Consider the following 18,626-nt stretch of genomic DNA (forward strand, 5'->3'; position numbering starts at 1 on the left):
CCCCGCCCCTCCAATCGCCACCAGGACAGAACCCCATTGGTCCTCACCTACCACCCCACCAACCCCCATATACATCGTATCATCCATCGTCATTTCCGCCACCTCCAAACAGACCCCACCACCAAGGATATATTTCCCTCTCCACCCCTATAAGCATTCAGGAGAGACCACTCCCTCGTCGCAGCAGGTCAGGCAGCATCCAAGGAACAGGAGAATCGACGTTTCGGGCATAAGCCCTTCTTCACGAACACATTTGCAGCTCTGATCTCCAGCATCTGCAGTCCTCACTTTCTCCATCAGTCAATGAAAGCAAGCATGCAGGTGCAGCAGGCAGTGAAGAAAGCTAATAGCATACTGGCCTTCATAACAAGCGGAATGGAGTATAGGAGCAAAGAGATCCTCCTGCAGCTGTACAGGGCCCTGGTGAGACCGCACCTGGAATATTGAGCGCAGTTTTGGTCTCCAAATTTGAGGAAAGATATTCTGACTATTGAGGGAGTGCAGCGTAGATTCACGAGGTCAATTCTCGGATTGGCGGGACTATCTTACGTTGAAAGATTGGAGCGACTGGGCTTGTATATCCTTGAGTTTAAAAGGCTGAGAGAGGATTTGACTGAGACATATTAGATTATTAAAGGATTGGATACTCTGGAGGCAGGAAGCATGTTTCCGCTGATGGGTGAGTCCCAAACCAGAGGACACAGCTTAAAAATAAGGGGTAGGCCATTTAGGACAGAGTTGAGGAGAAACTTCTTCACCCAGAGAGTGGTGGGTGTGTGGAATGCTCTGCCCCAGAAGGCTGTGGAGGCCAAGTCTCTGGATACTTTCAAGAAAGAGTTGGATAGAGCTCTTAAGGATAGTGGGATCAAGGGTTATGGGGAGAAGGCAGGAACAGGATACTGATTGAGGATGACCAGCCATGATCATAATGAATGGTGGTGCTGGCTCGAAGGGCAGGTCTATTGCCCCTCATGATTTTATAAACCTCTATAAGGTCACCCCTCAGCCTCCGACGCTCCAGGGAAAATAGCCCCAGCCTATTCAGCCTCCTCCTATAGCTTAAACCCTCCAGCCTTGGCAACATCCTTGTAAATCTTTTCTGAACCCTTTCAAGCTTCTTAACATCCTTCCTATAGAAGGGAAACAGGAATTGCACACAGTATTCCAAAAGTGGCCTTAACATTGTACTGTACAGTTGCAACATGACATCCCAACTCCTATACTCAATGTACTGACCACTTAAGGCAAGCACACCAAATGCTTCCTGTGGCTTAAACACTATTCTTCAACAAATAAAGGCAAGAACTCTATATGCCAGATTACAACAGGATCTGGATCAGATGGGTAGGGGAAATAGGCAAAGTCTTTTCCCTGGGGTCGGGGAGTCCAGAACTAGAGGACATAGGTTTAGGGTGAGAGGGGAAAGATATAAAAGAGACCTCAAGGGCAACCTTTTCACACAGAGGGTGGTACGTGTATGGAATGAGCTGCCAGAGGAAGTGGTGGAGGCTGGTACAATTGCAACATTTAAGAGGCATTTGGATGGGTATATGAATAGGAAGGGTTTGGAGGGATATGGGCTGGGTGCTGGCAGGTGGGACTAGATTGGGTTGGGATATCTGGTCGGCATGGACGGGTTGGACCGAAGGGTCTGTTTCCATGCTGTACATCTCTGTGACTCTATGCCGCCTTAACCACTTTACTTACTTGTCCCACTACCTTATGGAATTAATGTACCTGCACACCAAGGTCTCTGATCCTCGGTGCTTCCCAAAGTTCTACTGTTCACGTATTCCTTTACAAGCGCATCACCTCACATTTATCCAGACTGAATTCCAGTTGCCACTGATGAGCCCATCTGACCAACACATCAGTGTCCTCCTAAAATCTAAGGCTGTCGACAGTGTGATGCTGGAAAAGTACAGCAGGTCAGGCAGCATCTGAGGAGCAGGAGAATCGATGTTTCGGGCAGACGCCCTGCCTCTATTCCTGATGATGCTCATGCTTGGAAGCGTCGATTCTCCTGCTCCTCGGTTGCTGCCTGGCCTGCTGTGCTTTTCCAGCACCACACTGTTGACTCTGATCTCCAGCATCTGTAGTCCTCACTTTCTCCTAAACTCTAAGGCTATTCTCCTCATTATTAATCACCCCTTCAATTTGTGTATCATCTGCATCTTACTGATCAGCCCCCACCACATTTAAGTCTAAATCATTTATATAAACTACAAAAAGTAAGGGCCCCAACAGAGAACCCTGTGGGATTCCACTAGACAGAGACTTTCGGTCACAAAACACGCACCAGCATCACTTTCTGTTTCCTACCACTCAACTAACAGAGGACTCAATGTTCCAAATTTCCTTGGATCCTATGGGGTCTTACTTTCACTGTCAATCAGTTTCCCATGTGGGACCTTGACAAAATCCTTGCTGCAGTTCAAGTACATAAGCATTGTTTTCACCTACACACCTACCTCTGAAAAATGCAGTCAAAGTGGGTCAGACATGTCATTCCATTAACATAGCTATACTGATTGTTCTTGATTAACCCCGCCTCTCCAAATACAGATTAATTCGGTCGCTCAAAATCACTTCCAATAGTTACGTCACTACCAAAGTTAGACTCAACAAAAGGGGCAAATTACTGCAGATGCTGAAGTCTGTTCTGAAGACAACAAATTTGGAGATCACAGTCTGGCAGTATCCATGGAGAGAGAGAGAGAGAGAGAGAGAGAGAGAGAGAGAGGCTAATGTCTAGAGTTTAGATGACTCTTCATCAGAGCTTAACACCACCTGCTATGATCTCTAGCATTTATTGTCTGCAGTATCAAGGGCCAACTGATTGGCCTGTAGTTCCCCTATTTATCCTTCACTCATTCTTAAATAACAGTTGCTGTCATCCTAGTCCTCTGTCACCTCTCCTGTGGCCAGGGAGAAATAGAACATTTTTACAAGTGCCTCTGCTATTTCCTCCCTTGCCTCACTCAACATTTCAGCTGGCCCTGAAAATTAACTTAAGTTCAAGCCTGGTTATGCTAATTTATTTAATTGTATCACAGGACCTTTTCTCTGATTTCTATACCCAAATTATTCCCCTCATTAACGAACACTGACACAAAGTATTCATTTCGGACCCTACCTATGTCACCTATTTTATTCACTGGTGGGGTGCAGGCAGCGCTGGCTGGGCCAGCATTTATTGTCCCCCTTGAAAAGGTGGGGGTGAGCTGCCTTCTTAAACCGCTGTCCATTTCCTGTAGGTAGACCCACAATGTCCTTAGGGAGGGAATTCCAGGATTTTGACCCAACGACAGTGAAGGAATGGTGGTGAGTGGCTTGGAAGGGAACTTGTAGTGGGTGGTGTTCCTTTGTATCTGCTGCCTTTATCCTTCTAGATGGAAGTGGTCATGGGTTTAGAAGGTGCTGTCTGAGGATCGTTAGTGAATTTCTGCAGCATCCTCATCTACTATGTCCGTTGCTCTCGATGTGGTCTCCTCTACATTGGGGAGACGGGACTCCAACTCCCGGAACATTTGAGGGAACACCTCTGGGACACACACACCAAACAGCCCCACCGCCCTGTAGCCAACCACTTCAACTCTCCCTCCCACTCCACCAAGGACTTGCAAGTCCTGGGCCACCTCGACTGACAAATCCAAGCCACATGACGCCTTGAGGAAGAACACCTCATCTTCTGCCTTGGGACCGTCCAACCACTCGACATCAATGTCGATTTTACCAGTTTCCTCATCTCCACTTCACCCATCTTATCCCAGATCCAACCCTCAAACTCGGCACCGCCCTCTCGAACTGTCCTACCTGTCCATCTTCCTTCCCACCTATCCACACCACACTCTGCTCCGACCAATCATTTTCACCCCCCACCTGCATCTACCTATCAGCTTCCAAACTACCATCCCCCAGTCCCACCAGCCTTCTATTTATCTCTCAGCGACCTCCCCCCATCCCATCCCCAAAATATCTTATGAAGGCCTTATGCCCAAAACGTCGACTCGGATGCTGCCTGACCTGCTGTGTTTTTCCCGCACCACACTTTTGACTCTGATCTCCTGCATCTGCAGTCCTCATTTTGTCCCTGCCTGTACATTAACCCATCAAATGGTGATGGGATGTGCTGTGTGCTCAAATATGCAGCAGAGTTTTGATGAGGTTAGGCTCATGTTGAATGGCAGATGGGAGGCTGGCCAGGAGATTACTGGGGCTGACGGGTGAGGGCTTCAGCAGCTGATGAGCTGAGATTAAGCCTGGAAGTAGAAAATATTATGGAGATTTTAGCAAGGCACAATATACGGAATATGGTTCATTCTTCATGTCCACCAGTTTTGGTAACAATCATGGCAAATAAATCTTTCTACAATTGTCTAGATGATCTTAATACCTAGAATGAGAGGGTTGTCTCATGAGGAAAGATTGGACAGAGCAGGCTCGTTTCAACTGGAGTTTAGAAGAGTGAGGGGTGACTGATTGAAATGTATAAGATCCCGAATGGTCTCGATAAGGTGACTATGGTAAGGATGTTTCCTCTTGTGGGCCAGTGCAGAAAGGGGTATTGTTTAAAAATTAGGGGTTGCAGTTTTAGGATAGAAAAGAGAAACATTTTCCCTCAGTCAGAATTTAGCATGTTATTTTAATAAGATCCCCCTTTAGATTGGTTCATCTAAACTCCTAACTAATTCAGTCTCTCTCCATACATCAGACCTGTCATCCTAGAAACCATTCTGGGAAACCTTCACTGCACTCCCTCCACTTCCAGAACATCCTTCTTCAGATAAGGAAACCAAAACTGCTCTCAATATCCACGGTGTTGTTAACGCAAAATGAGGCATGTATAATAAGTGATCTCAGAATAAATGATCCCTCGGGAACAGTCTCCTTAACAATGTTGAATTTAACATTTGGAGAGTGAGAAGAACGAGAGGTGACCTTATTGAAATACAAAATTCTTCAGGGACTTGACAGGATAGATGCCGAAAGGCTGTTTACCCTTGTGGAAGAGTCTTATACCATAGGACATCATCTCAACGCCTAGAGTTTCCCATTTAAGATAAAGAAGAGGAGGATTTTATTCTCAATGGTGGGGGGGAGGGAGAGTATGGTTGTCAGTGTAGTGTTCAGGTAATAAGTACTTGGCTCTCAGGGTCAATCCTCAATGAGAAACACACTCGCCTCTGTTCACAGTGATTGCCAACCAGCAAACAGATTTCAGCCGAACTTAAAAGACAGCAAAAACAGTGACAAGTCACAGACTCAGCGGTAAACATCAACGGTTTGCAGTAAGGACTATGAACCTGATCATAGTAATTTCAAAATGTGAGCATTGAGAACCAGCCAGATAGACAGTGTTGTCCAGTGTTCAGTAATTTGAATCCAACTTTGCAAATAAGTCAAGAGTTCACTGAAGACAATAGAGAGGACAACTTGGATTGGCTCTGAAAATTTAAACTAACAGCTATCTTGTAGTTAGTATTAAAATATACCCACTGTCCAAATGAGCAGAACTCACGCACTAGATGACTAATAATGTTGGTTCCCAAAGTAACTGACTGACTTGGAACGAGTCCAGTATCAGTCGAATATTGACCTGGTCTTGGGGCAGGGCTTCACAACTTCAATATTGCATGGACTTTTTTGGGATGTAGAGAGATTTTTGTTAGTTTAGGGAATGTGGGTGTCACTGACTGAGCCACCATTTATTGTCCATCCCTAATTGCCCCTCAAAGGTGGTGGTGAGTTACTGCTGTCCATGAGATTTAGGGATACTCAGTGCTTTCAGAGAGGGAGATGCAAGATTTTGGCTTGAAAATCTGAAGGACCAGCAATATAATTCCATTTCAGGATGGGTGGGACTTTGTGGGCAGTTTGCAGGGGCTCATGTTCCCATGTATCTGCTGCCCTTACCCTTCTAGATGAAAGTGATCATGGGTTTGGAAGGTCCTGTTGAAGGACTTTTGGCGAATTGCTGCATTACATCTTGTAGATAATACACACAGTTGCTACTGAGTGTTGGTGGTGGAGGGACAATTCATTTATTCGCTGATGGAATGTGAGTGTTGCTAGCTGGGCCAATATTTATTGCCTGTCCCTAGTTGCCTTTTGAGAAGTTGGGGGGTGAGCTGCCTTTTTGAAGCGCTGCAGTCTGTGTGATGTAGATAGACTCACAATGCCCTTAGGGAGGGAATTCCAGGATTGTGACCCAGTGACAGCGAAGGAACAGGGATATATTTCCAAGTCAGGATGATGAGTGGCTTGTAGGGGAACTTGAAAGGGGGTGTTTCCATGTACTTGCTGCCCATGTCCTTCTGGATGGTTATGGGTTTGGAAAGTGCTGTCTGAGGAGTCTTGGTGAATTACTGCAGTGCATTGTGTTGATAGTACACATAAACAATGAGGGAGTGGACAGACAGAGTGTATTTACACATTTACTAATTAACTGCACTGCCAAGACACAACTTAAAGTCTATACCAAACCCACAGCAAGAAACCTTTGTGCCACACAACATGTACACGTACATTGGGCTGCTCCTCTAGTCGTGGTCTAAAACCCCCTCTGATGGCATCTTCCTCAGGATTCCCCCACTTCATCCCCAATGTTTGGCTGTTGCTGAAACTACCTGCACCTTCTGACCCTGCACTCACTCTCCCCCACTATCTCACTCCCTCCCCCCAACCTGGTCCCTGCACCCACCACCCCCCAGATCCCTCCCCTCCCCACTCTTTCATCGGTCTGCTGTCTGCCATCTTGACCCTACCATCGATAACTCTCTCCCATTGGTTATTAGTCCAGTTAAATTTGAGATATTTACTCTCTTTGAAGATTTTTTTTTAAATATAAAGTGGAAATGGTTACATTGCTGGCTAATTACAAAGCAGTTTACAACATGATTGCAGGTTTTGGAAAGGAGTGACTATTCAGAGAGTATTGGTGTTCTACAAAGAGCAAATGGATAAATCAACAGCCAATTTGTTTCTTTGTGTTGTTGCTGAAGGTGGTTTATTGTCCAGGCCACCCGGAATATGTCTACATCTTTCTCCAAATGTGTCAAAGGAATCTCTAATATCCATGGCAAACCCTCAGCACTGTGATGGAATGTTAATCTGTGTGTTGTAATCTCCTTCCAGCAATCAACCCCTGAGGACCCAGAGAGGTGTGCTCACTACCGACTGCCACATAATGTCAGGCAAAAGAATGAGGAACACAATATTATGAGTGTTGCTCTTGCCACTTGGAATTTGTAACTGCTTCTTGTGTTGAATGGTAAACAGGGAGAAAGTGAGGACTGCAGATGCTGGAGATCAGAGCTGAAAAATATGTTGCTGGAAAAGCACAGCAGGTCAGGCAGCATCAAAGGAGCAGGAGAATCGATGTTTCGGGCATAAGGCCTTCCTGAAGAAGCTCCTTTGAATGGTAAACAGACTGGCTGAAAAGAAAAAAACTTGAAGGGCTGAAGTCAAACATTAGCTCTGCTGATAGTGGAAATCTATCAATCGTTTGATCTTTTATAACTCAGATCCTCAATTTATAAAGAGAGAGGGCAAAATCAGAGTCTCGAATGAAGTCAGTCTGCAGAATCTGCATAATTTTATTATCAAAATGGGAAATGTCTGCTTTTTACTAAATGAATTCCTGGTACACTGACTGTACACTGTCAGTTCATTCATAACATACACACACACACAAACACATTTCTCTCTTTCAGGAGCTGATTGATCTAGTGTTTGCAGCTTTTCTTCTCTGACTCAACAACAACTTGCATTTCTATTGCGCCCTCAGTGCAATGTCCCAAGCCTTTTCCTACAGGAGCAATTGTCAAACAAGATTTGATACCAGGATGTATAGCCATATTAGGGCAGGTGCAAAAAGTTTGATTGGAAAGATTTTAAGATGTATTTAAAAGAGGAATGAGGTGGTGTGGTGTAAAATTATGTCCCAATACATGTGTGAATCATAATGTAACACATGTATTGGGCCAAGCAGTGGAATGTGGTGAAACGGTTAAAAATTATGTCCCAATACATGTGTGAATCTAACCGGAATGGAGGTGTTGCTTAGTCCCGTGTGAATCTTATTACACACCTCCCCGTGTGAATCTTCTTATCTGTATGTAACCAGAATGGAATGTGTTTTTTAGCCTTGCTCTGCTGTTCACATGAATGTTTATATCTGGAAAAGAGTATATCAGCTGGAAAAGTCTCCAGTTCGGTGAGTCTGCTCCGGGGTTACGTTTAACCGCCGAGCGTGGGTTGTTGGCAACCGCTCTACGAGAACTGACGGCTCCCAGTTCCGGTAACATGTAGAGTGAGTATAAGCCAGACCCGTTGGTTGTGGCGACGCTGCGGGGAATAAAATGCCCATATTCTAGCAGACTCGCCTCTTGGTCGTTTGTTCTGTGTCAGACTACTCTCCTACGAACCTGACCTTGAGAATTTTTTAAAACAGGTGGAGAGGTTAGGGAGGGAATGTTAGAACTCAGGGCAAGTAGATGAAGGCAAATCTACCAACTGTGCAATTAGAATTATGAAGAAATATAGATATATGTTAATAGATGGAAGAATTTGAGAAGTATCGAGATAGGAAAGGGATGTAGGGGCTGGAGGATTTAATACAGAAAAGGTCATTGGGGAGTCAGTTGCCTGGTTGCTCATAATTTAGAATCTTAATCCATCCAACTTTTCTTGGGTAATTAGCCAAATCAGACCTCTCTCCAAGATTTTAACTAACACATAGCTGGGAACTTTTGTGCACGTCTGAGGGAGTAGGGGTGTTGTCTATTAGAGATTTTCCTGAAGAGGATCTGGACGATAGAACTCTAGAAGCATTACAATACTAAATGAGGCCATTCAACTCAGTGGTTGAGCCGTGAAGCGAGTCTCACTCTCCTGTTTTTACCTCCAACCCCCATAACCTCAAAACTCAGAAATGGATGTGTGATGGAAACTCAATTTCTTACCAGGAAGAAATGGAGAACGATCATCCAGCCCCAGCCTCCATCGGGTGGGTCCACGTACTGTTTCACCTTCTGACTCCAACTCTTTGCCTTTCTCGCCTCTGCCATCTTCCGTCAGCAGGTATGCAGAAACAACTTCACTTGTTCCAGAACCCTGTGTATATTCACAGACATCATGGTTTGAAAATTACACAAACTCCCCTCTATAAAGTCACAGGCAACTTTGCTTTGAGTTCTGGTTGTACTCCACAACCATCTGATGAAGGAGCAGTGCTCTGAAAGCTGGTGCTTCCAAATAAACCTGTTGGACTATAACCTGGGGTTGTGTGATTTTTAACTTTGCTTTGAATTGTTCCTTTTGATTCTGATGCACAGATTTCAATTCAGCAGCTGTTCAGTGAAAATATCACTCCTCAATCAGGAATCTGCTCTGCTCCCCAAATGCATATCAATCAAAATATGGAATCAGAGTGTGCCAAAAGTTGTGAATTAAGTTTTGGTAAAGGCTCCCACTCAGGGACAGCACCTACAGGGTGACCTCCCAGGTGACACTACTGTACTAATCATGAATAAAACTTCATCCAGTCCTGCCAATTCCATTTCCAATCCAATCCAATCCATGCAACAAGTCAACGCCAATTAGGATAAAGGGCTTTTGCCCAAAACGTCGATTTTCCTGCTCCTCGGATGCTGCCTGACCTGTTGCGCTTTTCCAGCACCACTCTGATCTTAGGAATCTAATTAGGAGTCAACTGGGAATTTTCCACTTGAGGCTAATCAGATTAACAAATCTGGGTGAGGTGGGGGGAAATGGCCAGAGGACAGAAGGGGGAAGTGGAGAAGATGGACATGGTGGGGATGGGAAAAGGGATGGGAAGAGGGGTTCTACTGCTGTGAGACCTTACTAAAGACACAAGAGGTTTGGGAAGAAGGGGCCAAGGCCACAATGGGCCGGGATGACTAAAGATTTACATTCTTCAAAAAGGCAATATTTCAATAATAATTTTTTCACTCCAGTCCCAGTACAGAGCTAACAGTTGGTTTGCAATCTTAATCTATGTCCTCTTTAATGGAATCATTCCAAAGAGCTAATGTTTTAAATGTTGTCAGAAACCAGCACATCCTGTGCCAGTTGTATTTAAACCAAGACCAATGAAGACAGGAAAGGGTTTCTGCTGGAAACACACAGCTGATGTTTCAGTCCCTGGGAGGAAGAATTTCTATTTGTGTTTTAGGAGGGTCATAATTCTTTTTTTTTTAAAATTAGATTCTCTACAGTATGGAAACAAGCCCTTTGGCCCAACAAGTTTATACCGACCCGCCAAAGAGTAATCCACCCAGACCCATTCCCCTACCCTACATTTAACCCTGACTAATGCACCTAACACTGTGAGCAATTTAGCCAATCCACCTGACCTGCACATCTTTGGATTGTGGGAGGAAACCAGAGCACCCGGAGGGAGAATGTGCAAACTCCACACAGACAGTCGCCCGAGGCAGGAATCGAACCGGGTCCCTGGTGCTGTGAGGCAGCAGTGCTAACCACTGAGTCACCGTGCAGCCCTTTTGTTCTATGACCAAATGCTTCTCTTTCAGCCATTTCCCAGCACTTTGGCATTATTACAATGTCAAAATTCATCTTATTAGAAAGAGGTCACTGGGTGGCCTGTTAACCCCTTGCCTGAGGTCTTGTGATTTACTGAGGTTAAGCCTCTTAGTCTCAGCACCAAGTTCCTTTAAGTGTTCACTCACCTGCTGCAGTCTCGAGGCTTGGTATTCTTGGAGTTCAATCAAAATTGCTCGATAGCTTGCTCTTCTAATCATTATTTTTCATTCTCCAAGACAGATGGAGTCAAACTTTAGAATAGTGAAGGTCCCATTCCCAGATCCTTGCACCTGCAGCACTGTGAATACAAAGTACTTTAATTCCTTGAAAATGAGTGGGTGGTAGATTGTTTCCTATGACCCAGCAGAAATAGGTAATATTTTCAAATCCCCATGGATTTGACAGTTCAGAGTGTGGTTCAGAAAATCTTTACATGAACTGAAAAAAGTGGAAATCAGAAGATGGTGGAATTCAGAAACAAACACCGAATGTGCTGGAGAAGCTCAGCAGTGACTGAGGAAAGAGTTAATGTTTCAGTTCCTTGGACCTGGGAGTGATGAAAAGTGTAACAGGTTTTACATACGAACATGCACATAAATAAATGTGTTTTAACATTATTTATTGCAAGCTGGGCTTCTGGCTTGTGTGTTAATAATCAGTGGATTTCTGTGTGTCTGAAGTTAATAATTGTTTGCATTTCTGTAGCCATGGTGATTTTGAAACTTGGCTTTAGAGTGAATGGGTTTTGTGCACCACTCAGACATATTTATTTTAGATTATTTTGCAACAAAGAAAGGGAAATAATAGGACCTCAGGGTTTGTTTGAGACTTGTTTTATTAAATTGTTGAGGAGGGTTTAAATTAACATGAGGGTGAGAGAGAAGACACAGCAGAGAGAGGTGCATAGTTAAAATTAGAAGAAATATCAAGTGAGTCATAAAGGCGCAGGGGAGCTTGGCAATGTTGGGTGGTATTGATTTGAGCTAGGAGCCATATGAACAAGGCAGAAGAGTTAAGGGCCACAAGTTAAACCATTGGAGTATGATATCATTGTATTGAGACATGATTGAGAGAGGCAGAACTGTCAGCTCAATATTCCAGGATATAGGATCTTCGGAGAGACAGGGAAGGAAGATAAAATGTTGCAATATTGATTCAGGAATCTACTACAGCAGGATGACACTGTTGAAGGCTCCTCAAATTAAGCCATATGAGTAGAACATAAAAACTAAAAAGGAGCTATCACATTGCTGGGTCTGTAATATAGGCCCCTAACAGCGCAAGAGAAAAAGAGGAGCAGGTATGGAGGTACGTTTCAGGGAAGTGTAAAAGTAATAGGGTGCTGAATGAGGTGGTTTCAAATTTCCCAACATTAACTCAGGTAGTCATAGTGTCAAAAGGTTTTGAAGCAGAATTCTTCAAATTTAATCCAGTACGTAGAATGCCCTACTAGACAGAGGGTGATCCTGGACTTAGGTAACGATGCTGGGTAAGGAGTTGATGTATCAGTGTGAGGGATATATTGTAGAAAGCCATCATATCACCATTAGATTCAAGATTGTCCTGGAAAATGATAAGGATGGGCCTAAAATCAAAAGTTCTGAAATGAGAGAAAGCTGATTTAAATAAGACCAGGTATGATTTAGCTAGAGTGGACTGGAAGCAGATACTTTCAGGTAAATCTGTGTCAGAGCTGTGGGATACATCCAAAAAGGAAAGGTTTGTAGGTTATGAGAGGGATACAGTTTTTCAGAGAGATATTGAAATGTTAAGGAAGTGGGAAAAGTTGGCAAATAGAGTATAATGTGGGAAAATATGAAGTTGTTCATTTTGAAATGGAAAACAAAAGAACAGTGTATTATTTAAATGGAGAAAAACTGTAATACAAAGGGATGGGAAGTACCGGATTAGATTAGATTATCTACAGTGTGGAAATAGGCCCTTCGGTCCAACCAGTCCACACTGACCCTCCGAAGAGTAGCCCAGCCAGACCCATCTCACTCTGACTAATGCACCTAGCGTGGTCAATTCACCTGACCTGCACATCTTTGGATTGTGGGAGGAAACCAGAGCACCCGGAGGAAACCAACACAGACACGGGGAGAATGTGCAAACTCCACACAGACAGTCGCCTGAGGCTGGAATCGAACCTGGGACCCTGGTGCTGTGAGGCAACAGCACTAACCACTGAGCTACCGTGCCGCCCACTTTTATATGATTAGATTCCCTACAGTGTGGAAACAGGCCCTTCAGCGCAACAAGTCAGTCCACACCGACCCTCCGAAGAGCATCCCACACAGACCCATTCTACAATTACCCTTGACACTGATAATGCACCTAACACTACGGGTAATTTAGCATGGCCAATTCACGTAACCTGCACATCTTTGGACTGTGGGAGGAAACCGGAGCACCCGGAGGAAACACACGCAGACATGGGGAGAACGTGCAAACTCCATACAGACAGTTGCCTGAGGCAGGAATTGAACCTGGGTCCTTGATGCTGTAAGGCAGCAGTGCTAACCACTGTGCCGCCCCCATGTGCATGAAATAGAGAAAGTGGCACGGTGGCTCAGTGGTTATCACTGCTGCCTTACATCAGGGACCTGGGTTCGATTCCAGTCTCGGGCGACTGTCTGTGTGGAGTTTGCATATTCTCCCAGTGTCTGCGTGCGTTTCCTCCAGGTGCTCTGGTTTCCTCCCACAATCCAAAGATGTGGACCTTTTGGGCCGAAGGGTCTATTTCCACACTGTAGGGATTCTATGAGCTAACACACAGGGACAGCAGGTAATCAGGAAGGCTAATAGAATGTTGGCCCTTATTTCAAAGGAGTTGGAGTGGAAGAGTAGGGAAATCTTACTGCAGCTGTACAAGGTGCTGGGGAGACCAAATCAGGAGTACAGTGAGCAGCTCTGGTCCCCTATTTCAGGAAAGATATCATTTCATTGGAGGCAGTTCAGAAAAACTTTACAGGAATGATCCCTGTATGGAGGGATTGTCTTATGAGCAAAAGATAAACAGATTGGGACTCTACTCCATGGAGTTTAGGAGAATGAGACGTGATCACATTGAGACACAGGGGATTCTTAAGGGATTTGACAGGGTCAATGCTGAGAGGGTGTTTCCCCTCACGGGAGAGACTAGGACTAGAGGGCACAGCCTCAGCTTAAAGGGGCACTGATTTATGATTGAGATGAGGAGCAATTTCTTCTCTCAGAGGATTGTACATCTTTGGAATTCTTTCGCACAGAGAGCTGTGTGGGCAGAGTCCTTGTTTATATTTAAGACTGAGATTGATTCCCCGATTGATCGAGAATCTAGGAATATGGGGAAAAGGCAGGAAAGTAGACATGGGGAATGCCTGATCAACCCTGATCCTATTGAATCAGATCAGGATTGAGGGGCTGAACAACCTATTCCTGTTGCTATTTATTCTGATCTTATGGAAATAGGGAGTGTACAGAGCCAACATGTTCCATTAAAGATAAAAAGTGGGACCATTAAAGATAAAAAAAAAGGGACCAATAAGTCTTGTGAACACTGGAAAGCAAGGCATCTATAGGATTGGACAAACAGAAATCAGGGAGACCTATGGAAGATACCAGGAACTGAGAACAGCAGAAACCCTTCTGGGGAATGGAATGTGCCTGGGGGATTTTAAAAAGGAAATTCGGAGAACAAAGCAGGTCTTGAAAGGAGAATGGCAGATAAAATAAAATAAATTCTAAGTTATTTTACAAGGTAAAGGTAAAGGAGAAGAGTACTTCATATTAATCTCTACCAGTGTGAGTTTAACTTGTGGCTGTATCACAAACCAGCCAACCATGCTGGCCACCACCATTTTCCAAATATGTTAGGGTAAAAAGGTAACTAAAGAAAAGTCGGGCCCATTAAGGACCACAATGGTGAATTGTGCATGGAGCCAGAGTACATAGGTAGAGCCCTACATGAATACTTTGTGTCAGTGTTCACTTGAGAGGAACAACATAGGTATAGAAATCAGGGAAAAGGACTGATTTACATAAAGAAACTAGCATAGTCAGCTGAACTTCTGGGTGGTCTATCAGGCTTAAAATAAGCAAATGTCCAAAGCTGGATGAAATGTGTCCCAGGTTGATGAGTCAGGCAAGGAAGGAAATTGTAGAGGTATTTATAAAAATGTTCAATTCCTCTCTGACCAAGGAGAGGTGACAGACACTGGAGGACAGACAATGTGCTATTGTCATTCAAAAAAAGAGTAAAGAATAAACCGAGAAACTACAGGCCAGTCGATCTAACCTCAGTGGTGGGGTAACTTTCGGAAGCAGTTGAGGGACAGACTTAATCTGCATTTGAAGAGGCAGGGGTTAATCAAGAACAGTCAGCCTTGTTGCATTAAGGAGAGGTCTTCAGGTGGTAATTTTGCTCGCTGAGCTATTAGATTTGTTCACAGGCGTTTCGTCACCATGCTCAGTAACATCATCAGTGAGCCTCCGATGGAGCACTGGTGTTCTGTCCCACTTTCTATTTATGTCTCTTGGTATGTTGTGGTGGGTGATATCACTTCCGGTTCTTTTTTTCAGAGGTTAGTAAATGGGGTCCAAATAAATGTGTTTATTGATGGAGTTCCAGTTTGAATAGCATTGAAATGATATCACCACCTTCACAGCTCAGCCTCAGCTACAAATCTTCTCAAAAATGGCAAAGGAGATGTCTTGTCTGAGCAACTTGATTGAATTTTCCCAAAGGACTGACGTGGTGTGTAAATGAGGGCAATGCATTCATTGTCATTTACTGGAATTCAGTAAGGCTTCTGACAGAGTCCTACATGGGAGATTGATAGTGAAGGTAAGAGCCCGTGGGATCCAAGGATATTTGGAAAATTGGATCCAGAGTCAGCTGAGTGGCAGGAAGCAGAGGGTCTAGATTAGAGCAGTGCTAGAAAAGCACAGCCGGTCAGGCAGCATCCGAGGAGCAGGAAAATCGACATTTCGGGCAAAAGCCCTTCATCAGCATCTGTAGTCCTCACTTTTGCCTAGGAAGCAGAGGGTGATGGTCATGGGGTAACTGGAAGCCTGTGTACAGCATTGGGACCCAGTTCACAAATTATATGAAAATTGGTGAGGAGGCTGGTCTTAAATTACAGGAGATATAAACATCTGGTCAGATGGGCTAAATTCAACCTGGATAAGTGTGAGGTGATGGACTTGGGCAGCACATGGACGGGAATGCATGAAGATCAGTAGGCTCCTGGGAAGCACCAAAGAACAGAAGCACCTTGGCTGCATGTACACAGGTCTCCTTAGGTAAAGGGACAGGTAGATAAACTGGGCAAGACTGCATAGGGGATAGTTGCTATTATTAGTGGTGGCACAGTTTAAGAGCAGTAAGGTTATGCAAGAACTGAATAAAATATTGGTTAAGCCACAGGCAAGAGTATCGTGTGCAGTTCTGTAATCCACATTGTAAAGGAGATGTGACAGTACTGGAGAGGGTCAAGATTTTACAAACTGGTGTTGTTTTCCTTGGAGCAGAGAAGACTGAGGAGAACATGACTGAGATGGATAAATTATGGGGGGCATGGACAGGATAGAGAGGAAGAAACCTTTCCCCTTAATGGAGGGATAAATGTCTTGGGGGCTGAGATTTAAGGGATGAAACAGGTGTCTTCAAGGGAATGTGAGGACTTTTTTTCACCCAGAGGATGTTGGGTATCTGGAACTCACTGCCTGGAAGGAGGTTACAGGCAGAAACCCTCAACGTTTAAGAAGCATTTCGGTGCGTATTTGTGGTGCCAAGATATGCATGACTATGGGCCAAGTGTTGGGAAATGGGATTAGCTCCTTGTTTGCTAGCACAGGCTCGAAGGGCCTTTTTTTCTACTGTAGACTACCATGACTGAAAGCTTAAAGGCAAACACCCATAATCTAAATGGATTTAAAGTTTTAATTTGTGTCAGGTGCAGTTCTGTGAAATCCTTGGAATAGGATGGCTACATAGAGCAGTGCCTATGAGAAGGTGAAGGATATATAGTGACCTAGGTTACCCTAAAGTGAACAGACAGTGTTTGCAGCAGATTGCAACTGCTGAGATAAAACTCTGAAGAGGTACTTAAAGCTGATTACATTGAAGTAGATATATAATAGCTCCAGGAAAAAGCTATCTGCAGTTTTAGACTGGATGTTGAAGTTACAGGTGGCTTAAATCTACCAAGGTGTTAGATACAGGGACTCTGGTGTAAGTAACGTATGAATGGTCATTTGGATGCTTTCCAGAAGCTGTTCTGTTCCCTTTCAATTAACAGGAGTGTTTTCAGATAATTGGGAATATACGTTTAGTGTGTGTTTGAAAATCTTTGAACTTGCATTATAAGTAGATGGTTTGGTTATTCGACCTTTTCTCCAATTCTTTTAATAAGCACCTGTTCCATTATTAAAGCAAAATCTGCAGCACTGTATTTATGTTGCTGTAGTTTCTTTACTGAGAGACTATTTTCTTAGTCTAAACTAAAACAGATCAAATATGATCTATCAAGCAAGGGTCCTACCTAGTAGCTGATATGTCCAGTAATAATATCAATAGGGATCATAATGTTCATAGTTCTATGGGAAGTATAAGCAGGAACAGCAGAAATAGCACTAGTGGCTGCTGTCTGGAGGAAAAGCAGGAGGTAATGATGCAAAATTGTTAAACTCATCAAGTCAAAGTGAAGACAAACAATCAAAAGTTGAGCTGTTGTTCCTCAACGTTATGTTGGGTTTCACTGGAATTGTGCCAGAGACAGACAGTAGAGAGATCAGAGTGAGAACCAAAGTGGAGAATTAAAATGATCCAGAAGCTCAGGGTCACCAACTGCAGACAGAACATTGTGTTTCACAAAATGATCACGGAATCAGACTATGTTCTTCCTGACGAGGAACAGACCACACTATCTGCAGGAAGTTCACTGCATTAAAGTGAAGGAAGGACATACAATTGCTTTTTTCTAAAATAAACTCCAAAAGATTTGTCAAATACAATGTCCCTTTTATACATCCACTTTGACTCTACCCAATCATATTATGATTTTTCTAGTGTTCCTTGAAGGGTTAAGCACTTCAGCCACGACTGAAGACAGGCCTCTAATCCTGAATATTTCTCTTCTTTCCTACTTCCTTATACAGTAGGGCGTGTCTGCTATCTCCCAATGTTTGGGAACTACACCAGAATGGAATGATTTCTACAAGATTAAACCGATGTGCTCATGGAGTTGGATTAGACCAGCTCAAAGGGATGGAGAAAACGTGGGAGAGCGCTGTAAACTGGGGCGGGGAGGAAGGACAGTGACTGTCACTTTCCTGTTACAATGGTATTTCATGTGTGGAAGGTAGGAATGGGTATGTAGAGAGCAGCATCCCTGACCCAGAGGCCAGTTCAGCCACATTTCGGGAAGGTATGCTTGCTGATGGCACCAGGCTTTAGCTGGTGGGGATGAAGGTGAAAAATAATGAGGCAGAAGATGAAGAGGGAAATCAATTGTGGTTCTGGGGTAATAATAGAAGGAATGAGAGCAGAATTTAAGAGTTCCACTGAAATACTGGGAATCAGTGTAATATGCTGGAACCATTTTAGTCGCTGATAATAAAACTGTTTCCTAGAAAGTAAGGAGCCTTAATATTACATGATGCAAGGAGTATCATGTAATCCTTAGAATGGTACAGAATGGAAAGAGGCCATTTGGCCCATCATGCCAGTGCTCACTCTAATAGCTGCATCCAATTAATTCCATAGCTAAGTTCCTTTCCAATACCCACACAAATGTTTGCTTTGAAATATTATTTACTAGAAAATAGACAATAGGTGCCGGAGTAGGCCATTCTGCCCTTCAAGCCTGCACCACCATTCAATGTGATCATGGCTGATCATCCTTAATCAGTATCCTGTTCCTGCCTTATCTCCATAACCTTTGATTCCACTATCCGTGAGAGCTCTATCCAACTCTTTCTTAAATGAATCCAGAGACTGGGCCTCCACTGCCTCTGGGGCAGAGCATTCCACACAACCACCACTTTCTGGGTGAAGAAGTTTCTCCTCATCT

At 43.9% G+C, this 18,626-nt stretch overlaps 1 protein-coding gene across 2 annotated transcripts in view; it reads right to left on the reverse strand.

Annotated features, from left to right (window-relative positions):
- slc16a4 (solute carrier family 16 member 4) overlaps window positions 1-18,626 on the reverse strand; it is a 107,880-nt gene that overhangs the window by 57,964 nt on the left and 31,290 nt on the right. For both annotated transcript variants that reach the window (XM_043718885.1, XM_043718886.1), the window contains exons 2-3: window positions 10,716-10,859; window positions 8,967-9,117 (exon numbers count right to left, since the gene is read on the reverse strand). In XM_043718885.1, coding sequence (XP_043574820.1) covers window positions 8,967-9,071 — 105 coding nt within the window. In that variant the 5' untranslated portion in view covers window positions 9,072-9,117; window positions 10,716-10,859. The remainder of the gene's footprint in view (window positions 1-8,966; window positions 9,118-10,715; window positions 10,860-18,626) is intronic.

Source organism: Chiloscyllium plagiosum, chromosome 28 (genome assembly GCF_004010195.1).
Source record: "Chiloscyllium plagiosum isolate BGI_BamShark_2017 chromosome 28, ASM401019v2, whole genome shotgun sequence".
Lineage (NCBI taxonomy): Eukaryota > Metazoa > Chordata > Chondrichthyes > Orectolobiformes > Hemiscylliidae > Chiloscyllium > Chiloscyllium plagiosum.